The 23,253-nt window shown below is 45.9% G+C and overlaps 1 protein-coding gene across 3 annotated transcripts in view; it reads right to left on the bottom strand.

Annotated features, from left to right (window-relative positions):
* Positions 1-23,253, bottom strand: part of LOC311615898 (uncharacterized protein) — a 285,140-nt gene that overhangs the window by 249,396 nt on the left and 12,491 nt on the right. For 2 of the 3 annotated variants that reach the window (XM_084907007.1, XM_084907006.1), the window contains 2 exons: positions 21,870-21,993; positions 18,092-20,906 (listed from right to left, as the gene is read on the bottom strand). The exons of the other annotated variant lie outside the window; for it this stretch is intronic. In XM_084907007.1, the coding sequence (XP_084763133.1) occupies positions 18,403-20,906; positions 21,870-21,993 (2,628 nt within the window). In that variant the 3' untranslated portion in view covers positions 18,092-18,402. Of the gene's footprint in view, positions 1-18,091; positions 20,907-21,869; positions 21,994-23,253 lie in introns of those variants that run through there. 3 annotated transcript variants of the gene reach the window in all.

Genomic DNA, 23,253 nt, shown 5'->3' with positions numbered 1-23,253 from the left:
CATTGTAAGGTGTATGTATAATTGCCATGCAACAAAGAGCACTTTTCTAATGTGGACTATTTGGTGAGGTTGAACATAGGAATAAAGCTCAGAAACATGTGCAAGAAACTTCTCTGTTACCCATACCCATGGTGGGGTAAAGGTATGCTTATAGTTGTGATTATGCAAAACACATAATTTATTTTTTATCCTAATATATACAAACCTAGGGTCCATAACTGCCGAAACCAGTTTGGCTCAGTGGATAGAGTGTCGGTCTGTGGACTGAAAGATCCCAGGTTCAATTCCGGTCAAGGGCATGTACATTGGTTGCAGGCACATCCCTGGCAGGGGCTGTGCAGGAGGCAGCTGGTCGATGCTTCTCTCTCATTTCTGTTTCTAGCTCCTTATCCCTCCTCCTTCCTCTTTGTGGAAAATCAATAAAATATATTTAAATAATAAATAAATAAAACCTAGGGTCCATAACAGCCACAATTATCGGATGTCCAATCACTATGTTAGAGAACTGAGGGAGCTGGTGTTGATGAACCAGTCGCAGCAGTGACTGGCAAGCAGCTGGAAGGCAGACCTCTTGGTCCTTCTTCCTGGCCCTAAGACTACAATAAATCAGCAGTGCAGGCATGGCAGAACTGGGGACTGGCTCTCTTAGTAGTCCTGCAGGGTCTATCTCAATTGGACAGCACAGGCACCAAAGGACCAGTGTTGCTGGCCTCCTGGAACTTGGCCTAGGGCACAGAGACTGCTTCCCCTCCCTAGATGTCTAGCAGCATTAGGTGGCAGAGGACTTGTTGCAGCAGGGACTGGATTGGTAGAGGCAGGGCCTATTGGAGGGTGACTTCTATTCCCCATGTGGCCTCGTTGGCTGTGAGTGCTCCTGATGGCCCACAGGCGTTGCTTCAGCTTGGCCAGTTGGCTCACCTTGGTGGGCACAGAAGCTAAAGCACCACCAACCTGCCACACAACCACTTCCATCAGTCCCACCACCCCCTAGCTGTTTCCGGGAAGACCCCACCCTCTGAACACGCCTGGCTCCTGAGGAAGTGGATGGCACCTCAGGCAACATTTGGTGGTCATTATTCTGCCTAACAGAGTTTGAATCAGGAAGAGTAAACTGAAAAGGGACAACCGAAACAAACATTGAAGTCTGGAAGGAGGATGAATGTGTTGTGTGCCTTAGCAGCCTGGGGACATTGCCCCTGAAGTGAACCCTAAGCCAAGAGAGAGAAAAGCAAAGAGGCACTAGGGATTATCCCACAAAATCCCCAAAGGTGCCTGTGTTAATTAACTATATATCCCTTGAAGTGGGAGCAAAGCTGGGGCCAAAAACAAGAGGATAGCATTAAAATTTAGTAAAATCAATTTTAACGCTATTCTTTTGTTAATTTTTTTAGAAAGAGGGGGAGATAAACATCAGTAATGAAAGAGAATCATTGCTCAGCTGTCTCCTGCATGCCCCCTACAGGGTTGGAGCTCTCCAACCTAGGAATGTGCCCTGACCTGGAATCGAACCAGAGATACCTTGGCTCATGTGGGCAAGCTATGTTTTTATTATTGGCTCTATTACACACAAACCCAATTTCTCCCATCCTTATCTCCTTTTGCCTTCCTCTACCCTGCCTTCACTGTTTCTAGGCACTCAGCACATTTTCGCTTTGTGCATGGACTATGCATATATGTATATACTTTTAAAATATTTTTTTATTGATTTTAGAGAGAGGAAGGGAGAGGAGAGATAAATACATTAATGATGAGAGAGAATCACCGATGAGCTGCCTGCTATGTATCCCCACCCTCACCCAACTGAGAATTGAACCTACAAACCAATTACATTCCCTGACCAGGGATAGAACCATGACCTCAAGGATCATATGTCAGTACTTAACCATTGAGATACACCAGGTGACCTATGTTATTTAAGATTTTTAAAAAATGTATTTTAAAAATATACATTTTGTTGATATTTTACAGAGTGGAAGGGAGAGGGATAAATAATTAGAAACATCAATCAGCTGCCTCATGCACACTCCCTATTGGGTATGTACCCACAACCAAAGTACATGCCCTTGATCAAAATTGAACCTGGGACGCTTGAGTCCCTAGGCCAATGCTCTATCCACTGAGCCAAACCAATTAGGGATAAAATAAAATAAAATATATATTTTTTTTATCACTGATAGTATTACAGATGTCTCCCATTTTTGCCTGTGCATATATTGTTTATGGGTTCTCTCCCAGTTCTACCCACACCCCTATCCTGGGAGATATGCCAGTCTGTTCCAGTTAATCAGGCCTATTTCCCCATCTTATACTTCCCCAGGGCCACTTGCTGAACCACATCACCTTTATTCACCTACTTAATTGGCTGGGATGCTAGCTCTCCTTGGCGTTTGAGAAAACTACATTACCCAGAAAGGAATGCAACCACGTAGGTGGAGCTAAGGGGCACTTTTGTTTCAGTGCTTCCTGTTAGGGCGGGACTTCCGCCTTCGTACTCCTGGCGGACATTTTGAACTCCAGGTTTTTCAGGGACTCCCAGCTTCAACATACTGGCCCTGAGAGGAAGGAGGCGGAGGAGGCTTAGGACCCAAAGCTCTTGTGTGAAGCGCCTGGAGCCCCAACAGACCGAGATTGGCGTCCCGGCTCCTCTGCTCACAGTGTCCCCGAAGCCAGACCCCCCCCCCCCCCACCCGAACCCTCCAACCTGGGGAGCAGGCCTCTCAGGTCCTTCCGCCCAGGTCTCAGTGCTCAGGATGGTGAGTCCCACCTGGTCACACGTGGCTGATGGGGAAGAGGGTGGAAGGTGGCAGTGCCACCTTGTGAGGAGGCGATGGTGGGATTGAGCAGGGAGGATTGGGAAACCCAGACCCATTGTGGGTATAAACTAAGGCAGATGTCGGCAACCTACGGCTCCAGAGCCGCATGCTGCTCTTCTGAAGCTTTGCTGTAGCTCCAGCCGATGGGTAGTGTGTGGGGGGGCGCGGCGGCTGTATCACCTCCTCCGCCTCGCCTCCCTCCCATAGCTCTGTGTGGCAGGTTGCTGGCGACTTAGCGTCGCTAGGCAACCATAGCGACCCTGTCCTGGCCCAGCCTCCTCCCTCACATCACAGCCTGTGATGTCACTGAGGGCACGCTGAGCTTGCACCTCTGCGCTGGGGAGGAGGAGACTGCTGCGAGGGAAAGAGAGGTGCTGATAGAGGTGACACTGAAAAATGATAATAATAAAGAGCAATAAAGAGAAAAAAGGGAGAAGGAAAAAGAAGAAGACAGAGAGGACTGGAAAAAGAGAAAGAGAGGGCTTGCAGTGTGATTGTCACTGCGAGTCGGGCCTGTACAGTGAGTGGAGAACAAGAGCCTGAAAGAGAAAAAACAGCAGCCAGGTTAAAAAAAAATAAAATTAACAGATACTAATTTTTGTTGTTGGTTAAGCATGGGAGACAGGTTCTTTTGTAAGGTGTACACTGTAGGAAATTTGTGGCTATTATATAAAAAATTATTTTTTAAATAAATAGATAAAATTATTATTTACATTTTTTATTTAATTTATTTATTTTAATTTACGGAATATTGGGGGGGCTGATGAATTATTTTTATGGCATGCATGGCTCACTAATTAATTTACAAAATATTGGGGGCCTCATAGAAATAAACGTTAAATTAACAAGTCACCTATGTTTCTATGAAAATTTAAGTTTTCTTTCTTTCTTTCTTTCTTTTTTTTTTTTTGTGGCCCACATACACTTAAACCTTGTTTATTTGGCCCATATTAGCTTTGAGTTTGACCTGCTTGTTCTGGAGTAATTATACATCTTCCATAAGGTTTCACAACAATTACAGAATGAGTTGAGTAAACACTACCATGAAAGAAACACAAACACATTCTTATGGTGAGCTCCATGTGGCCATTTAAAAATTTTTCCAAATATATAATCAAATCATGGAAATTAATGACCAATTGTGCCATGAATCAAAAAAAAACAATGAGGCCCAGCTGGTGTGGCTCAGTGGTTAAGCATCAACCCAGGAAACACAGGTCACAGTTTAGACTTCTGGACAGGGCACATGCCTGGGTTGTGGGCTCAGTAGAGGATGTGCAGGAGGCAGTGGATCAATGATTCTCTCTCATCACTGATGTTTCTTTCTGTGTCTTAAATAAATATGAATATATATATTTTTAAAAGATGAAATGAGTATGTTTTGATTTTCATCGTTGAAAACCCACTCCACAGTTTAGGAATCCTTTGCTCTGAGTAATGGCTGTGGGAATAAGGACCTTTAGCTTGGCTTCTTACTGGCTTCAATAAGCCACAGGATAGCCCTAGCCAGTGTGGCTCAGTGGATAGAGCATTGATATGGGGACCTAGGGGTCCTGCGTTCTATTCCCGTCAAGGGCACTTAGCTTGGTTGTAGGCCCCTCCCCAGCATGTCATGGTGTGAGCAGGAGGCAACCAACCAATGTGTTTTTCTCACATTGATGTTTCTCTCTGTCTCTCCCTCTCTCTTCTACTTTCTCCTAAAACCAATGGAACAGCCTTAGCTGGTTTGGCTCAGTGGCTACATCTTTGTCCTGTGAATTGAAGAGTTCCAGGTTCAAATCCAGCCAAGGGCACATGTGGGGGGCATACAGGAAGCATCCGATTAATGATTCTCTCTCATCACTGTTTTTTCTCTCTTTCCCGCTCCCTTCCACTCTGAAATCAATAAAAATAAAAATATTTTGCCCTGAGTGGTTTGGCTCGGTGGATAGAGCATCGGCCTGTGGACTGAAAGGTTCCCGATTTGATTAGAGTCAAGGACATGTACCTTGGTTGCTGGCACATCCTCACTAGGGAGTGTGCAGGAGGCAGCTGATTGATGTTTCTCTCTCATCAATGTTTCTAGCTTTCAATCCCTCTCTCTTCCTCTCTGTTAAAAATCAGTAAAATATATTTTACAAAATCAAGTATAATATATTTAAAAAATAAAAATATACAAAAAAATAAAAATAAAAAAGGTCAATGGAACAAATATCCTTGAATGAGGATTAAAATAAACAAACATATTTACCATTAAAACACACACACTCACACACACAGCTAGAGGATAAAGGGCTCATGGCTCTGGGGCTCCTGGGCAGGGGGTCAAGTGAAAATCACTGAGTGCTTATCTGTTTCACCGCCCACACTAAGATGATGCTTTTGCTGGCTCCCCCATGGTTTTAACTACAAGCATCATTTTAAGTAGCAACTCGGGGGGTTTACAGCTGAGAAAACTTACCGAAATCTGTTTTAAATCTTTGTCATGGACTAACTTGAGTGGATCGATAAAGGTTTCCCTGACGTTGATATCAAAGGATTCTTTCACCTCCGCCATCAGCTTCATGGCAGTACCCATATCGATCAGTGAACCACCTGGGACAGAAACAAACAGAAAGCGTTTGTTGCCAAAACCAGTGTGGCTCAGTCAGTAGAGTGTCAACCTGCAGTCTGAAAGGTCCCGGGTTCGATTCTGGTCAAGGGCATGTACCTTGGTTGCCGCCACATCCCCAGTTGGGAGTGTGCAAGAGGCAGCTGATCGATGTTTCTTTCTCATCGATGTTTCTAACTCCCTCTCCCTTCCTCTCTGTAAAAAAATCAATGAAATATATTAAAAATAATACAACAAACAAACCACGATGCGTTTTTGTAAACTGGCCGTAAGGGTTTTTAAAGCTGTAGAACAAAGTCCCTCTTTGTAAACAATAAAAGCATTGAGTCCTCCTCAGGGCTAAGCACCCACCAATGAAGATGCCAATAGGAATGAATGCATATCTCATCTCAGCTTTTGCTACCAGGTCCTCTGCAAGGCGCCCAGATCCTCCCTGGTGTGGAGGAAGCCTGGCAGTGTCCTGCAGGGAGCTCTCAGCAGGGTGGGCAGCCATGACGAGGGTGAACAGTGAATGAGCCCCAGTACCTGGGCAGCAGTTAATCCACATTAATTTGCAAGCAGGTGACCTCAAAGCTGTGGACAGTGAGACTGCAGGTTCTCTTAAAATACATCCCCCATGAAGCTCAGTGGATAGAACATTGGCCTTCGAACCAGAGTCCCACGTTTGATTGGGTCACGGGCACATACCTAGGTTGCAGGCTTCTCGGGTGGGCCAGGGATCATGAAGGAGGCAACCAATCAATGTGTTTCTCTCACATCTGTGTTTCTCTTCTCTCCCTCTCTCTTCCACTCTCCCTAAAAATCAATGAAAAAATATCCTCAGGTGCAAAAACACAAACAAAAACTAACAACCATCTCCCTGTGGGCCTGTGCGGCTCAGAGTTGAGCATCAACCTAGGAACCAGGAGGTCACGGTTCAATACCAGGTCAGGGCACATGCCTGGGATCCCCAGTAGAGGGCGTTCAAGAGGCAGCCGATCCATGATTATCTTTCATCATTGATGTTTCTTTCTCTGTCTCCCTCTCCCTTCCTCTCTGAAATCAATAAAAATATATTTTAAAAAGTAAATAAGCTGTAGCCGGTCTGGCTCAGGCCTGAAGACTGAAGGGTCCTGGGTTTGATTCTGGTCAAGGCACGTACCTTGGTTGCAGGTTCCCCGGCCCTGGTCAGGGCATGTAAGAGGAGGCAGTGTGTCCATGTGTCTCTCCCACATCAATGTTTCTCTCTCTCCCCCTCTCCCTCACCTTCCTCTCTGAAATAAACAAAAATATATTTTAAAAAACAAACCCTAAACCACATTTGAGGATTGAGACCGCAAGGGCATTGCTTCTAGATCACATCAAGGGAGGGCCCAGCCAATATGGGTGGTCAGCGTGGGTCACCGTGAATGGGCAAGAGACAGTTCCAGACTTTGTCCCACGTTACGTGGATTGGGCTGAATGTATTCTGTGGCTTTCAAAACAATTTCTGCAACAGCTTGATTTGTGAGATCTACTTTCTAAAAAAAAAAAAAAAAAAAAAAAAAAAGCACATAAAACGGTGAGTAACAAATGATGAATTCGCAGGAAATAACACAGAGACTTGATTTCCTCCAGTGATAAAGGGAAGGAGATGGAGGACCTGTGGGGCCCCAGGGATGCTCCACACAGGGAACCGGGGACAATGTCACAATCATTTCTGTTCAAAGTCTCAACATGCCTGGCTGGGTTGCTCAGTGGTTTGGTACATCACCCTGGACACCGAAAGTTAAGCGGTTCAATCCCCGGTTAAGGGTGCATATGGGAGGCAGCCAGTTGTTTCTCTCATGTCGATGTTTCTCTCTTACTCTCCCTCTTCCTTTCTTTCTAAAATCAATAAAACAGCTGAAACCAGTTTGGTTCAGTGGATAGAGCATTGGCTTGCAGACTGAAGGGTCCCAGGTTCGATTCCAGTCAAGGGCATGTACCTTGGTTGTGGGCACATCTCCATTGGGGGGTGTGCAAGGGGCAGCTGATCGATGATTCTCTCTCATCGATGTTTCTAACTTTCTATCCCTCTCTCTTCCTCTCTGTAAAAAATCAATAAAATATATTTAAAAAAATAAAATAAAATCAATAAAACATATCCTTGGGTGAGGATTAAAAGAAACACATTATATATATATATCCCTTTGCACTCTGAACCATTCTGGACATTGGCTACCAGCTACTCGAGCTACTTTGTGGTGGACACGTGTGTTGAATTAACTCAGTTCCCCGTAATCACTAATAAACTGCAATGTCCCCCCTGAGAGGGGACATCGAGTGATATGCTAGAATTCCGATGTCCCCTGAGAGGGGACAGCAGAGGGCAAAGATATATATATATATATATATATATATATATATATATATATATATATATATAATTTTTTTTTTAATGTCCTATACCAGGTCTCCAGTGTGTATACACACTAGAGACCTGGTGTAGGACATTCGTGCACTGAGGGGGCGGGGCCTCAGTCCAGCCTGCACCCTTTCACAGTCTGGGAGCCGTTGGGGGATGTCTGACTGATCCCTTAGGCCCCCTAAGCTGGCAGTCAGATATCCTTAGTGCTGCCAAGGAGGTGGGAGAGGCTCCACCACTGCCGCTGCGCTCTCCAGTCGTGAGCCTGGCTTCTGGCTGAGTGGCACTCTCCTGTAGGAGTGCATTGACCATCAGGGGGCAGCTACTGCATTGAGCGTCTGTCCCCTGGCTGACAGTACATGTCATAGCGACCAGTCGTTCAGGCATTTGGTCAATTTGCATATTACCCTTTTATTATATAGGATCTTTCTATTTATTTCAGAGAGGAAAGAGAGGGAGAGAGAGATAGAAACATCCCTGATGAGAGACAATCATCGATCGGCTGTCTCATGCATGCTACACACAGGATATTGAGCCGTAAGCTGGGCATGTTCCCTGACCAGGAATCAAACCATTAGCTGGTTCATAGGTTGATACTCAACCACTGAGCAACACCAGCCAGGCGAAACGCATTAAAAAAAAAAAAAAAAAAAAAAAGGAGTCCCATTGTAATCCTCCAATGCTTTCTCATGCATGGATGTTCCCCACAACAGAAATGCCATGTGATCAGCGCTCTGGGTGTCACCCTGTGTCATAGTCAGAAAAGACAAATATACCTACGCAGGCCCTCAGGCCAGTTGAGGGCAGCACCAGGATCTGGTGATGCTTTACTCAGCTGCCATGCCCAGGAGACACATCCAGGGTGCCTCAATATGTATCCATATGAGGATCTCAAATTAGAAATACATTCTGACCCTCCAAGGCGCATAACCACATGCTGGGGCTTTTTAATTGCTTGCCAAGACTGCCCAACTTGCCCAGCTGGTGTGCCTCAGTGGTTGAGCATCAGCTTATGAATGAGGAGGTCACAGTTGATTCTTGGTCAAATTTGAGGCCATGATGCAGGTCAGGGCACATGCTTGGGTCATGGGCTCGATCCCCAGTGAGGGGTGTGCAGGAGGCAGCCAATCCATGATTCTCTTTCATCATTGATGTTTCTATCTCCCTCTCCTTTCTGCTCTGAAGTCAATAAAAAATACATATTTTATATAATAAAGGCCTAATACGTAAATCGATCAAAACGTGAAACAACTGGCGGAATGACCAGTCGCTATGATGCGCACTGACCACCAGGCAGCAGATGCTCAATGAAGGAGCTGCTCCCAGCCGACAGACCCCAAGCCAGCCAAGGCGGGTGCCAGTGGAAGCCCCTTCCCCATCACCCCACCGATTAGCCTCATTCACCAGCCAGGCCTAGGCCCCCTAACCTTGCACAAATTTTGTGCACAAGGCCTCTAGTATATAGAGAGCATTCTGAATTTTATCCACTAGAGGGAACCAGTGAACCATATCCACGCTCTTTTATAATCAAGGGTCCTCATTTGGGCTTAGACCTGGGAAAAAACTGCCTTTTGGGTCACATGATCCACACCTGTATATGACCATCCTAGACTCCACTCTCTTCATAGTATTGGTGTGTCTCATCTCACAACTACAGGCAAATTTGTTTCCTTTAAAAAAATGTTTCCCCTATATTTCTTTCTCTCCTTTTTAAAAGAATTCATATAGTTGAAATTATTACTTATGTCCACCTTTTCTCCACTTTTCGCCTCCAGCCCACTGCTGCCCGCTGACCCAGGTCCTCACCACCCCATTGTCTGCGTTCCTGGGCCATGCACAGATGCATGCAAGGTCCTTGTCTGATTACCTCCCCTGCCTTCCCTCCGAGGTTCCACACTGCTCTATGCTTCCATGTGCACATCCACTCCGATCATCAGATTGGTATTTTGTTACTTAGACTCCACATCGGAGTGAGATCATGTGATGAGACTCACATTCTTCACACAATTGACATAAAAATGCTCTTATCCTTTTCATGTCAAGAAAGTGATCATCTAGTTTTGTGACTTCAATGCCATTTATTTTTTCACTAATTATCTGTAGAAATAAAGATAAGTAAGTATAATATACATTGATTTGTGATCAAATTATCTGACGCTAATTATCTCTCTATCTTTTACACACACACACCACTCTCAGATTCAGCCTTTTTCTGAATTTCCTTGTTCATTTTTTTTTTATATATATTCATTGATTTTAGAGAAAGGGAGAGATAAATATAGTTTTGTTTCACTTGTTCATGCATTTATGGTTTGATTTTTTAAACTATATTTTATTGAGTTTTTATAGAAAGGAAGAGAGAGGGATAGAAAGCTATTGTAGAAACATCGATGAGAAACATCCATCAGCTGCCTTTGCACACCCCCCATATGGGATTGGCCCACAACCAGGGTTCTTGCCCTTGACCAGAATTGAACCTGGAACTTTTCAGTCCGCAGTACGACCCTCTATCCACTGAGCCAAACTGGTTTTGGCTGTTCATTGTTTTACATATGTATTTTTATTGGCTTCAGACAAAAAGGGAGAGGGAGAGAGAAACATCAATGATGAGAGAGAATCATGGATCAGCTGCCTCCTGCATGCCCCACACTGGGATCCAGCACCCAGGCATGTGTCCTGGCCAGGAATGGAACCCTGGACCTTTCAGTGTGCAGGTTGTCACTCTACCCACTGAGCCAGACCAGTAAGGGCTGCACTGATATTTTTAAATCTCCATTTAGGCTGCAGCCCTTGTCTTGGCCTCACAGCCTGTGTCCCAGGTCAGGAGATGCACCTGCCCTCAGAGACTCCTCAGAGTGCTCAGGATCAGCAGGGAATCCTTCTCCCCTCCCCACTGACGCTCCTGTAGGACCATCTCCCAGAAGGGCATCCCTATCCACCCAGGACCCCCAGCCGGAACCCTGACATCCACCAGGCAGCATCCAGGGAAGGGGAAAGATTGAGGGCAGAGAGGGCTTAGGCCTCAGACTGAGACAACAAGAAGTGAAGCCACTCATCCCAGCAGCATTTCGGGAGCCAATTTGTGGGAGGTGCCGGGTTAGACCTCAGGAATGTGTATTCCAAAGGATGTCCCCCATCTGGTTCTAGCAACATTGGGGGGCTGTTGGGAGGGAGAGGCGAGTGCAGGTCCAGGGGTGCAGGGATAGGACAGGTTTTACAGGGTGAGCCCTGCCATGGCCGGAAGAGGCTGCAGGATTGGAATACAAATTGGTTTGTCCACACACAACAGTGTCCACACACCAATCTCATGCCTGCAGGTCAATTTTCCTGTTTCCTCAGCACAGAAAGCCCTTCTTCCTTTTCTCCCAGTCCCCAACCAACCCCCAATTGCTCCTCCTACTTCATCTTCCCAAGACATAGCCTCCTCCTCCAGGAAGCTCTCCAGGACGCCCCAGCCCTGTCCTGGGGGTGTCTAACATTATTGACTGGTCTGTCTAGGTGTCCCCTGACCTGGGGGCCAGGCCAGGGAGACCTGGAGAGATGAAGGGGAGGAAGGAAGGCGGTGGGGAACCCTGGACCGCAGCCCTGCAGATCCATCACTAGGCCCACGCGTGGGGAGCTCCAAGCCCGAAGGGGGCAGGACGCAGGGTCTTTGGCCCGCATATGCGCCCGGGAACCCCGCACTCCCACCGTGGGATGGTGGGGAGGGGGTATGAGCTGGGTCCCTGCTCACTCCCCTTCTGCACATGGAGACCCATTGGCCATGTTCTCCTTCTCCAGACCCTCCTCCACCCCCGCGCACTCATAGGTGGGCAGATCTGGAGCCCTGTGGTCCAGGAGTGTTGGGGAACCCGCCCCCCACTTTCCCGCGCCCCCACCTTGCTGGCTTTGAGGAACTGCTTCCTCAGTCTCCCTGCCTACAACAGGGCCAGCACCCCCGGAGCAGCATGGTCTCTGCGCTGGGATGGGCCGGGCGGGCCTGCTGCGCAGGGGAAACAGGCGCCAGGGTCCGTCCCCTGAAGAGCAGGGCTCTGGGGCGCTTACATCCAGGGCCTGGGCTATGGCCACTGCCTGGGCTGTGGTCACTCTTCCCTGCCCCCCACCCGCTCTGCCCATTGGCCAAGTCCCAGCATATGCAAATGAGGTCGCTGGCACCGCCCCCTTACATGTTGCATGGGGACTCAGAGGATCAGCCTGGGAAACTGGGCACAAGGTCACACTGCGCTTTGGGGTGCGCACAAGCTGAGATGTGCCCAGCTGTGTGATGGTCCTGGGTGGCGAGACAGGCACCACTTACTCGAGCTTCTGGGACTTCACCTGGTCTCACTCAAAGGCAACAGTGCCGCCCTCTGGCGCCATTGGGTAAGGGATGCTCGAAGAGGCACCTATGGGGGGAGCAAACAGACCAAGGAACCAGCCTTGGAGGAAGAGGCCCAGGCTGCTGGGTGGTTCCTTCTGTCCCCATGCCATGCTCTGGGCGCCATCTGCCTGGCGTCCTGGTTACTGCGTCACTGTCTGATCAATATCATCAATATGGCGCTGGTCTCCCAGGAGCATTGGGCCCACTGTCACCTGCGTGGAGAGCAACCATCTCTAGGCCTTGTTGGTGTGGCTCAATGGATAGAGCATCCACCAGTGGACTGAAAGGTACAGGGTTCGATTCCAGTGAAGAGCATGTACTTGGTTGCAGGTTCCCAGCCCTAGTCTGGGTGTGTGCTGAAGGCAACCATTCCACTCTCTCAAAAATCAATGAAAAAATATTCTCAATTGAGGATTAACCAGAGAGAGAGAGAGAGAGAGAGAGAGAGAGAGAGAGAGAGAGAGAGAGAGAGAGAGCAAGCTCACAACTATTTCCAAGGAGCCATCAACAGCCCACTCAGTCCCCTGGATAGGTCACCAGTCCAGAGACCCAGCTCCCTGGGTGTGCTGCTGACAGGGTCATTTTGGACAGGAACCGGAAGTCTCCGATTCCATGACTCAGGCCAGACACAGAAGGGCATGGAGCAACCTGGTTGAGCCCTGTATCCAAGCCAAGCCCAGGTCAGCATTTTTGAGGCATCTGACCTCCAAAGGCCCTGTCAGTTTCCAGTTGCTGGGGCTAAAGCTTCCTCTTTAGGCCCATCCTATGTCCACAGGGATTATTCAGATTCCTTGTATTATTCAAGGTGTGATCTGGGTGTGGCTATATTGGTTGCCTGGAGACTGGAGAAGGGGCTATCTCTCAGGAGAAAATAGTGATGAAGGGCTTAGATATGACTCAGCACTAGACCACTACCACCTCCCCTGGACTGCCGCCTACTCTCCCCAGATTCCAGAAGCCCACACCTTCTCCTGCCCCTCAGCCACAGGTGTCGGTATCCGAAAGATCCCATGAACCAGGTTCAATGGGGAAAGGAACAAGCCCCAGTGCAAGGACCTTGTCCTCACGAGCTCCTCTTTTGCCTGCACTGTAAATTTCGTCCAGCCTTTCAGAGCTGCCTCTGAGCTCAGATCCAAAGTCCAAACTCCAATGTCCAAAATCCCCCACCTCTCACAGTGCGTGGTCCTTCCCCCCACCCCCCCCCCCCTCCCCCAGATAAATGCTGTGCCTGTCCTCAGGGACTCATTACTCCTGACCTTCTAGCCACAGAGGCTTGGCAGATTCTCTTGCCTAGATCCCTGATTTTACCTTTATCAAGAGAACCTCTGTCCTTCCCTGGTGCAAACTATCTCACCAACTGTAGCTCCTCGCCAAATTTGGGCTGAATTCCACTTGTTTCAGCTGCTCACTCTACAAGCTCTGGGACAAGCCTCAGGACATGTCTTCTATTCTGTTGCCATCTTTCCTCTCTGGTGGTTCCATTTAAACCTCAAGAGTCTTACAACAAATGACACCAGTGTATAAAATTTTATTCTTAATAGCACATGGCTCTTTTGAAGTCTGATGGAGTTTTCCTAAATATTGCTGAGAATTATGTAATAGTGCAGAGAATATATATGTATGTATGTATGTATGTATGTATGTATATCTCCTATATAATTAAAAGAAACATGTAAGTTGACCATACATTCATTACGCTCACCAGCCGATCAGGAGTAGTATGAAAATTAACCCACCATCTTTGGCAGGTTATTTTGCATATGCAGGCACGGATTGGCCTAGGTCCTGGGAACATCCTGGTGACCCAGGCTGCTCCTAGCCTGTAGGCCTGTACATAGACTCTGAGTGTCCTGGGTGCCAGAATGCCTCCAGTCCTAGGGTGCAGGCACCAAGTGGCGGGGGGTTGGTGGGACTCCTAGGTTCTTCGGCAAGGCAAGGAAGGCAGGCAGCCACCCCGTCCTGGCTGCTCTGGTCTTTGTGGGCAGCACTCACAAGTGTGGGGATGCCAGTGGGTGGGGTGGGAGGCCGCCTACCAGCCCAGAGAGCACTGCCAAGGCAAGGAAGCCAGGCGCCTGGCTCCAGGTTCATGGGCAGCGTGTTCAGACACAGAGAGGCCAGTGGGAAAGGTGCGGAAAGACGCCTGCCTTCATAGCCTTGGCCAGCAAACTCTGGGCATGGGCAGCACATGCAGTGCAAAGCAGCCAGTGAGCAGAACTCGCAGGCATCCCGCCCCACCCAGGCTGCTCTGGGCCTGTGTACAGCACACTGGAAGAGCCTCTGAGCAGAGGAGGTGGGTCACTGGAGGGCAGCATGTATTCCCCACATGGCGATGGTGGCAGGGGCAACTGTGCCAAGTGGAGCTTGTGGGCCAAGCGGAAGTAACACCTGCAGGTCATCAGTGCCAAGGAGTGGCAGTGCAGTTCCCGCCTCCTGGCCCAGAAGGTGCGCGATTGCAGGGACAGCCACCATGGTGGACCCAATTGACATCCTCCTGGCCGCGACACAGGGGTTTGCAGATCTGTGCAACTGCAGGCCTCCAGTGAGTGCTGCATCCTCTCCTCCCCTCCTGGGATGCGAAGGTCAAGCCTCCCTTCTGATCTCCCTCTGGCTGCAGTCATCTTCTTGGGGTTAATTTGCATAGTCGGTCCAGATTGACTGATGGGCTTGGCTTGCAATTGTAGTGAAGTGATGGTTAATTTGCCTATTGCTCTTTTAATAGATAGGATTCTAAGAATAGAAGGATGGACCAGTCTCTTTTCCTATACAGACACTGAAGGGTCTTTGGGACTATTAAGGACCCATAAACTTAGCCTCTGCCCTTTTTTTTTTTTGGTTAAGGTCAAAATGCAGGGTGTGGCAGAAAGTATCTGCTTCCCTGAGTCTACTAGGATAGGATAGCTTTTCTGGGGAAAATTGGCCACTTAGGTTTCAAAGATTAAGTATGTCACACTGCTAGCAATAAATCCCCAAAGGTCAGAAACACCACTCAGAAAGCATATATGCACACCCATGTTCAGAGCAGCACAATGGTAGTTATAAGAGCTAAAATTTGGAAACAGCCTAAATGCCCATCAGCAGATGAGTTGATTCAAAACCTGTGCTGCATCCACACAAGGGAATATTATGCTGTTGTAAAAAAGGAGGAAATCTTATTATTTGCAACAGCATCAATGGACCCATACAGTATTATGCTAAGGGAAATAAAGCCATCAGAGATGGATAAATATCACATGACCTCACTGATTTGTGCAATATAATGAATACCGTATTTTCCAGCGTATAAGACGACCCCCCTAATTTTACAGTTAAAACATAGGTTTAGGCCTATATTCGCTGTATAAGACTACCCCACACTTCCGAGGCAACACCAGTTCTTTTTTTAATAGACCGCTTCTCTGACTCTGGTCAATCTGAGCAGGCTTTTTACTAGAACACAGTGTCGTCTTATATGCCGGAAAATACGGTAAACTGATTCAAAAAAATACAGCCAGTGTCACAGAAGCATTGAACAGACCATCCAAACTAAGAGGGAAGGCCCAGGAGGGGAGGGTGTCAAAGATCAACCAAAGGACTTGTATGCTTGCATATGAGCATAACCAGTTGGCATAGATAGCAAAAGGGTGAGGGCATGTGCTTTTGGGCAGGAGCAGGGAGACAGAGGTCAAAGGCAAGGGGTGAAGGAGACTTACGTAACAATTTAAAAAATAAAAGTTTAAAGTAAAAAAAAAAAAAAAAAGAATGTCCCAATGCAGGACTCTTGGCTATGTCTCCGTGTCCTGCTTTCCTCCTCAGGCACCTTAAGTCTGTGCCTCTCTCCCAGCTCCAAAGCCCCAGTTGAGTGTTTGCAATAGAAAAGTCCTGTGTTCTGGGTTTAGAGAATACAAGCAAAGACAAAACCAAACCAAATCAACGAAACTGCATTTTTGTCTCTCCCCAGCACCACGCTGTATGGCCCTTCTTTCATGGGGCAGCCTTTTGGGGCTTTTGCCTTTGGTCCAGTATCCCCAGCAGCCAGCTTCCCTGTGGCTTTTCCTTTACGCACTTGGATGTTACCCACCTCGTGAAGGGACACAGCTTTGTTGCGACACAGCTTTCTCCTCACCCTCTTGACCCACTGGTTGCTGTCCCTGGAAAGTCCACTTCCCAGTTCTTGACATTCTCATCTGCCCTTCCTAGTCGTAAATGGTTTGCTCAGCTGCATCTAATTTGTTAATACAAGTGGATGTTATTTGATTTAGTTGTATTTTCAATCGGGCTCAGGATGAGATTCACAATACTACTGTTTAATTGGCCACCATTTATTTATTTTTTACCACTTCCTGATCCTTGGTGTTCAAAGCAGCCAGAGTGATTTCCATACAGGTGCAAATGCACAGGACATGCTCCCTTCAGGCTACTACCTGGAGTCTGCCAGCCCTTCACAGAACTCTTCAGTGAAGTGCCCACTGACCAACTCTAGTTTCAAATTACCCCATACTGCTGTTACCAGTCATAGCCGGCTTTGTGGACTGTCCTCCATTCTTTGTGGGCTGTCCTCCACTAGATGCCAGTTCCCAAGGACAGAGGAATCTGCATTTACAGTACATGAAACAGTTGGGCTTAACAGTATCCACGGCTTCGATCTTTATATTTGTCCATTATGCTCACCCATGGCTGCTGACCCTCCATCCAACCTGATCCAAATTCTCATCCCTACAGCTTCCCTAAGCCCACCCACTCAAGGAACCTGGCCGATGAAGTGGCAAAAGGATATTCACAGGAACCCAACCTCCCTGCCCCTCAACCATACATCCCAGCAGCCCACTATTCCCCATAAACCAAAAACTATCACCTCATTTAAGGTCTTCTATGCAAAGGAAAAACTTAGGGAGGGGGTACACCAACCACATCTCAACCTCAGAAAGTGGACTTATAATGAGACAAACCCTCTCCTTCTGGAAATGCTTGTATTGCAGCTTGTTCTCACCACTCAAAATATACAGCACCATCTCCTGTAGCATCCACGCTACCTCCAGGACTGTTTGGGTAAGGGGGAGAAGAGAGGAGTGCTTTATTTTAGGTAAAATCAAACAGCAAAATAATCCCTAACATGGAAAAGAGACTTAAACACCAGAGGGTCTCAGGGGTATGAGTGGGTTGTTGGAGGCAGGACTTTCTAAGTGAACTGATTTTGGGGTCCAAAGCACCAAGGGGTTTCTCCCAGATATAGAAGTGGGTTCATTTACAGCAGCAAGGTGCCTAAGGGGGTGGGAAGATTCACTTTGGATGGAGATAGAAGAGACCAGGCCAGCACATCTCAGACAGACACAGAATCCCAATTCCCCCTGTGCTTTGACTGGGCCTCCTCTCTTCCGAACCCTGGGAAGGACACAGTGTACCCAGCTATAGCGGGAATGTCCAAGGCAAAGGTATGAAAGAGTGAGTTAAGTTAGGCTGTGCAGACAGAGGCCTCATCTCAGGGCACCAGAGTGAATGTTTGCATTTTTTTATAATCCTCATCTAAGGATATTTTAAGAGAGAGAGAGAGAGAGAGAGAGAGAGAGAGCGAGCAATGGAAGGGGAGAAGAAGAGAGATATTGAGAGAGACATCAATATGAGAGAGAGAAAAAAAATCATATGCGCTGGGATCAAATATGCAAAACTAAAACCACAAAGTCAAGTACTCTTTCTTTCAAGGCCTTGGGCAGCAATGAGTTATAAACCAATATTGGTTAAAGTGTAATTGTCTGTTATTATGCTGTACCTCCAAAAGCATAGAAAGGTTGGGATTCAAACAATATGTTAACTCCAAACAATAACTTAACTCTAGGATGATATATCATAATTGTACTTGACAATCATCCCTAGAAGTGAAAATAAAAAATAAAATAAAAAAATTAAGGTAATAGAGAAAAATATCTTTACTAAAAAATCATAAACCAGACAGAGCACGGTAAGCAATTTACAGGTTGGTGAATTAGGAATTAAAAGAATTCATAAAAGCATAATTCAATAAAAAAATCTCTTGAGCTACAAATGTATCAGATAGTAGTTCTGGGAATATCCTTCAATTCTTACTTGTACTGGAAACACATGAAGAATATAGAACACTATATGTTCCATTAAAAAGTTTAAGATAAAAAAAAAAAAAAAAAATAGGTGCCAAACAGTCACCTTTAGTGTTATTTTAAGTGACTAAAATAAAATATTCCTGCACATTAAACACTCTTCTCCAGTGTGAACTTTCAGATGTTTAATAAGACTAGATTTTTGGCTTAAGGGCTTCCCAAATTCATTAAGATTCGTATGGCTTCTCTCTAGTGTGAACTCTCTGGTGTTTAGTTAATGTACTTCTTTGACTGTAGAACTTCCCACATTCAGTACACTCATATGGCTTCTCTCCGATATGAACTCTCCGGTGTTTAAAGAGTGCACTTCTATCACTGAAGGACTGTCCACATTCATTACACTCATATGGCTTCTCTCCAGTGTGGACTTTCACATGTCCAATAAGGTCAGATTTTCGGATAAAAGACTTCCCACATTCAGTACACTCATATGGCTTCTCTCCAGTGTGTACTGTCTGGTGTTTAAAGAGTGCACTTCTGTAACTAAAGAACTTCCCACATTCAGTACACTCATATGGCTTCTCTCCATTGTGAACTCTCTGGTGTGCATTAAGAATTGATTTTTGGCTAAAAGACTTCCCACATTCAATACACTCATATGGCTTCTCTCCAGTGTGAACTCTCTGGTGTGTAATCAAAATTGATTTTTGGCTAAAAGACTTCCCACATTCAGTACACTCATATGGCTTCTCTCCGGTGTGAACTCTCTGGTGTTTAAAGAGTGCACTTCTATCTCTGAAGGACTTTCCACATTCATTACACTGATATGGCTTCTCTCCAGTGTGGACATTCAGATGTCTAATAAGGTCAGATTTTCGGATAAAACATTTCCCACATTCAGGACACTCAAATGGCTTCTCTCCAGTGTGGACTTTACCATGTATAGTAAGGTAAGATTTTTGGCTAAAAGATTTCCCACATTCAGTACATTCATATGGCTTCTCTCCAGTGTGAACTCTCTGGTGTTTAATGAGTGCACTTCTATCACTGAAGGACTTTCCACATTCATTACACTCATATGGCTTTTCGCCATTGTGGACTTGCTGATGTATAATAAGGTGAGATTTTTGGCTAAAAAACTTCCCACATTCAGTACACTCATATGGCTTCTCTCCAGTGTGTACTCTCTGGTGTTTAATGAGTGCACTTCTATCACTGAAGGACTTTCCACATTCATTACACTCATATGGCTTTTCTCCCGTGTGAACTCTCTGGTGTATAATAAGAATTGATTTTTGGCTAAAAGACTTCCCACACTCAGTACACTCATATGGCTTCACTCCGGTGTGAACTCTCTGGTGTGTAATCAGAATTGATTTTTGGCTAAAAGACTTCCCACATTCAGTACACTCATATGGCTTCTCTCCAGTGTGGACTTGCCGATGTATAATAAGGTGAGTTTTTTGGCTAAAAGATTTCCCACATTCAGTACACTCATATGGCTTCTCTTTGGTGTGAACTCTTTGGTGTTTAATCAATTTACTTCTTTCACTGAAGGACTTCCCACATTCAGTACACTCATATGGCTTCTCTCCATTGTGAACTCTCTGGTGTTTAATCAGTTTACTTGTTTCTCTGAAGCACTTCCCACATTCACTACACTCATATGGTTTCTCTCCAGTGTGAACTATTTGGTGTTTAATGAGTTTACTTCGTTCACTGAAGGACTTCCCACATTTAGTACATTCATTTGGTTTTTCTCCAGTGTGGACTTTCGGATGTATAATAAGGTGAGATTTTTGGCTAAATGTCTTCGCACACTCAGTACACTCATAGGGCTTCTCTACATTGTGAACTCTCTTGTGTTTAAAGGGTGCACTTCTATCACTGAAGGACTTCCCACATTTAGTACACTCATATTGCTTCTGTCCAGTGCGAATTCTCTGACTTTTAATAAGGTTACATTTTTGTATAGAAGACTTCCCACATTCAGTATGCTCATATGGCTTCTCTCCAGTGTGAAGTCTGAGGTGTACAGTGAGGTGAGCTCTTCGACGGAAGGAAACCCCACATTCACTACACTCATACATCTCTTTTCCAGGATGAACTCTCTTATGTCCAATGAGGTTAAAGAATCGTCTAAATACTTTCCTACATTTCTTACACTCATAAGTCACTTCTCTAGAAAATTCACCTTGACATTGAACAACTTTCAAGATATGGCTTGCAGCATTTTCACAGTCACTCCACCGATGATCACTTTTATAATCAGGAAATTCCCGTGAAACCTCACCATCACAGTGTAGCTTCTCGATGTTGAGAGTGGCCTGGTGCTGGTGAAGCTCCAAGGTGTACTGCAAATCTTCCCCAACCTCCCTGCAAGTTGAAGGCACCATCGATAGGTAGAAGCTGTACCTGCTCATATAGGATGCCCAGTCCATAGCTTGTTTCCAGGACTCATCTCCACATTCATTCCTCTGCTGCTGGTAAGGGTATGCACTGAAACATAAGTCTCCAACACATGTATCACTACAGAAGTCTTTCTGCTCAAAGTATGCTGAATGTGAACCAGTTAGGTGAAAAATATGTTGTAACACATAGAAACACTGCTTACACAGAGGCGTCCTCTGGGTGGTTGGAGCTGTCTTAGAAGCCCTGTCCTGTGATTCTCCTTGTACAGATATGCTATGCTCAGAACAGGACTCCTCATCATCCATTTTATGCCAGCAACCTGAAAAGTGAGAAATGGTGAGAAAATGAATATTGACTGTGTGACAGGGGGAAGTCTCATTGTAAAAGTGTGTTACACATTACATGTTGGTTCCATGAAATTATTCGATTATAAAAGATGTGCAGGAAGAATGAATAAGAGGCTCTTTAAAAAAAAAAAAAAAAAAAAAAAAAAAGGAGGCTCTTGTGACTTTTTTGGGCTAATGAAGATCCCAAGACAAGGAGGCCTCAACAGAAGTATGATACAAACCTGCAAAGCACCACATGGATTAGAATATGGATCTCCAGCTCATCCTTTACCTAACAGCATTCACCATGACTTATCTGTTGGGGATCGAGAGAGATGGGAAGGACGTTGGTCCCATCTTACTTCAAGTAAATATCAATAAAGGAGTAGTAAGTTTTGAAAATTCTTTAGCACATATGTAAGTGCAACTCATAACACATGTGCAAGCCAATGTTGCAGAATACTGCAGAGGCACCAGTGCAGAGGAACAGGTGATGAAGTAGTGAGCAGTCAGCACTGGGCCTGAGCCACACTTGCTATAGTATTCAGGGAAGAAAATATTACAGAATTTGAATAGGGGCCTTAGAAGAACAGCCCATGGTTCATGTTGATAAAAAACCATAACATGGCCGAAGCTGCTGCAAAGAACCCTTACGAAGCCATGCATGTGGACACTGTTAGTTTCCCTTGAAGAGAAAGTCCAAACTGAGACCCATTAAACTGACTGCAAGACGCCTGACTCCCTAACACTTAACTCCCTAACACTTTTTGAGATAACAGGTGTTATTGATGATCTTGGAGTCCTTGAGTAGGCTGGCGGCAACAGCACATTTGACAGGACAGTGGGGGAAATTAGCAGAGGCAATGTTCTGGCTGTGGGAGAGAGAAAGCTATGCCTGAGGAATAAAGGAAGAGAAATCATCACCTCAGGACACTGGGAAAACATGAAGATCTTACCTTCAGATGATACAAGTGCAAACACTTCCAGCATGACATTGCAGTACAGACGTCTCTGAGCCTCATCAAGGAGCCCCCATTCCTCCTGAGAGAAGGTAATGGCCACATCCTCAAAGTTCACAGCCTGTCATAATGGGGACAGTACAACTAATAATCAGAGTCACTCCCAATATTATAAGTCTATCCTACTACCTACCCTCCAAATCCATCTGCTCTTTCCACTCTTCACATTTGAGAAAATGTCAGGCCTTAATTCCACGAAAGGAACTGTCTTCTTATATTCGTGCTGATATTTTTCTTCCAACAATTAAGGCAGTTGAGTAGATAGAAGATACCTGAGCTCGGGCTCTCCCATGTACGTCACACTGCCTCTTATCAATAGATTGGATATCAAAAGTATAGGTTTTTGAGGGATATTGGCCATAAAGACAGTGGGAGTGATTTGATACTGTTTTCTCAGGAAATAGCATTGTAGTCCCTCAGATTACTCCTCTAAGACACTAAAAACATGGCATCACACGTCAACGTTTTGATCCCAATCCCAATCGGTGAGGCCATTGCTTTGTACTACCTGCTGCACATAGTACCCTGAACAACACTCATCTCACACAGCTTCCTTCCCAGAGGCACCATTTCAATGGAAATGCAAATATGCTGTGTTGTGGATAAATTTTTTCCTAATAACCTTATTTTCCAAAATTATAGTTCACCACCTCCAAAATCTAGTCCTCTCTTACCTTATTGTTACATCTAGGAACCACTGAAATGGACTCTTTCTTCAGTCACTCATGTCAATGTCATGGTGCTGTGGCCATGAATTCACATTCCCTCTCTGAGTGCACATCACTCTTTGTACCACACCTCCCTTAAAACCTGCACTTCCCCAGCCCCGTGACATTGCAGTACAGACGTCTCTGAGCCTCATCAAGGAGCCCCCATTCCTCCTGAGAGGATCAGGATCTCCTTGCCTTTTAGTCAGCATGTCTGGTACAGAGGATGATTGCCATATTGAATCAGGATCAAGCACTGCCCAGACTCTGATAGTCCACAATCATAGACACAGCCTTGATTCCTGCTATATAGGCCTCTTTCCATGACTGTTTCTTTCTTTCAACCTCAACTATTAAGAACAACAATCAGATCTCAAGTATCTATAGCCCACCTCCTCTTATGCTGCAGTTAATGTTCATTCATTAGTCAGAGCCAGCAATTCTCACTTAACCTTCACTCAAGTCCCAGCCCCGATGGCCCCCTGAACCATTCCCAGTGAATCTCACAGATGACCACTCAAGTCTTCTAGCTAATCCACAACACTGACTGCAACTCCCCATAGCCAGGGCACAAGACTCACAAGAAAATCCTGGTGAAAGTTTAGAAAAGTTGT

The sequence above is a fragment of the Pipistrellus hanaki genome (genome assembly GCF_964339955.1).
Source record: "Pipistrellus hanaki genome assembly, contig: scaffold_36, whole genome shotgun sequence".
NCBI lineage: Eukaryota > Metazoa > Chordata > Mammalia > Chiroptera > Vespertilionidae > Pipistrellus > Pipistrellus hanaki.
Note: the sequence above shows the minus strand (reverse complement) of the source record. Positions and strands in the feature narration are given on the sequence as shown.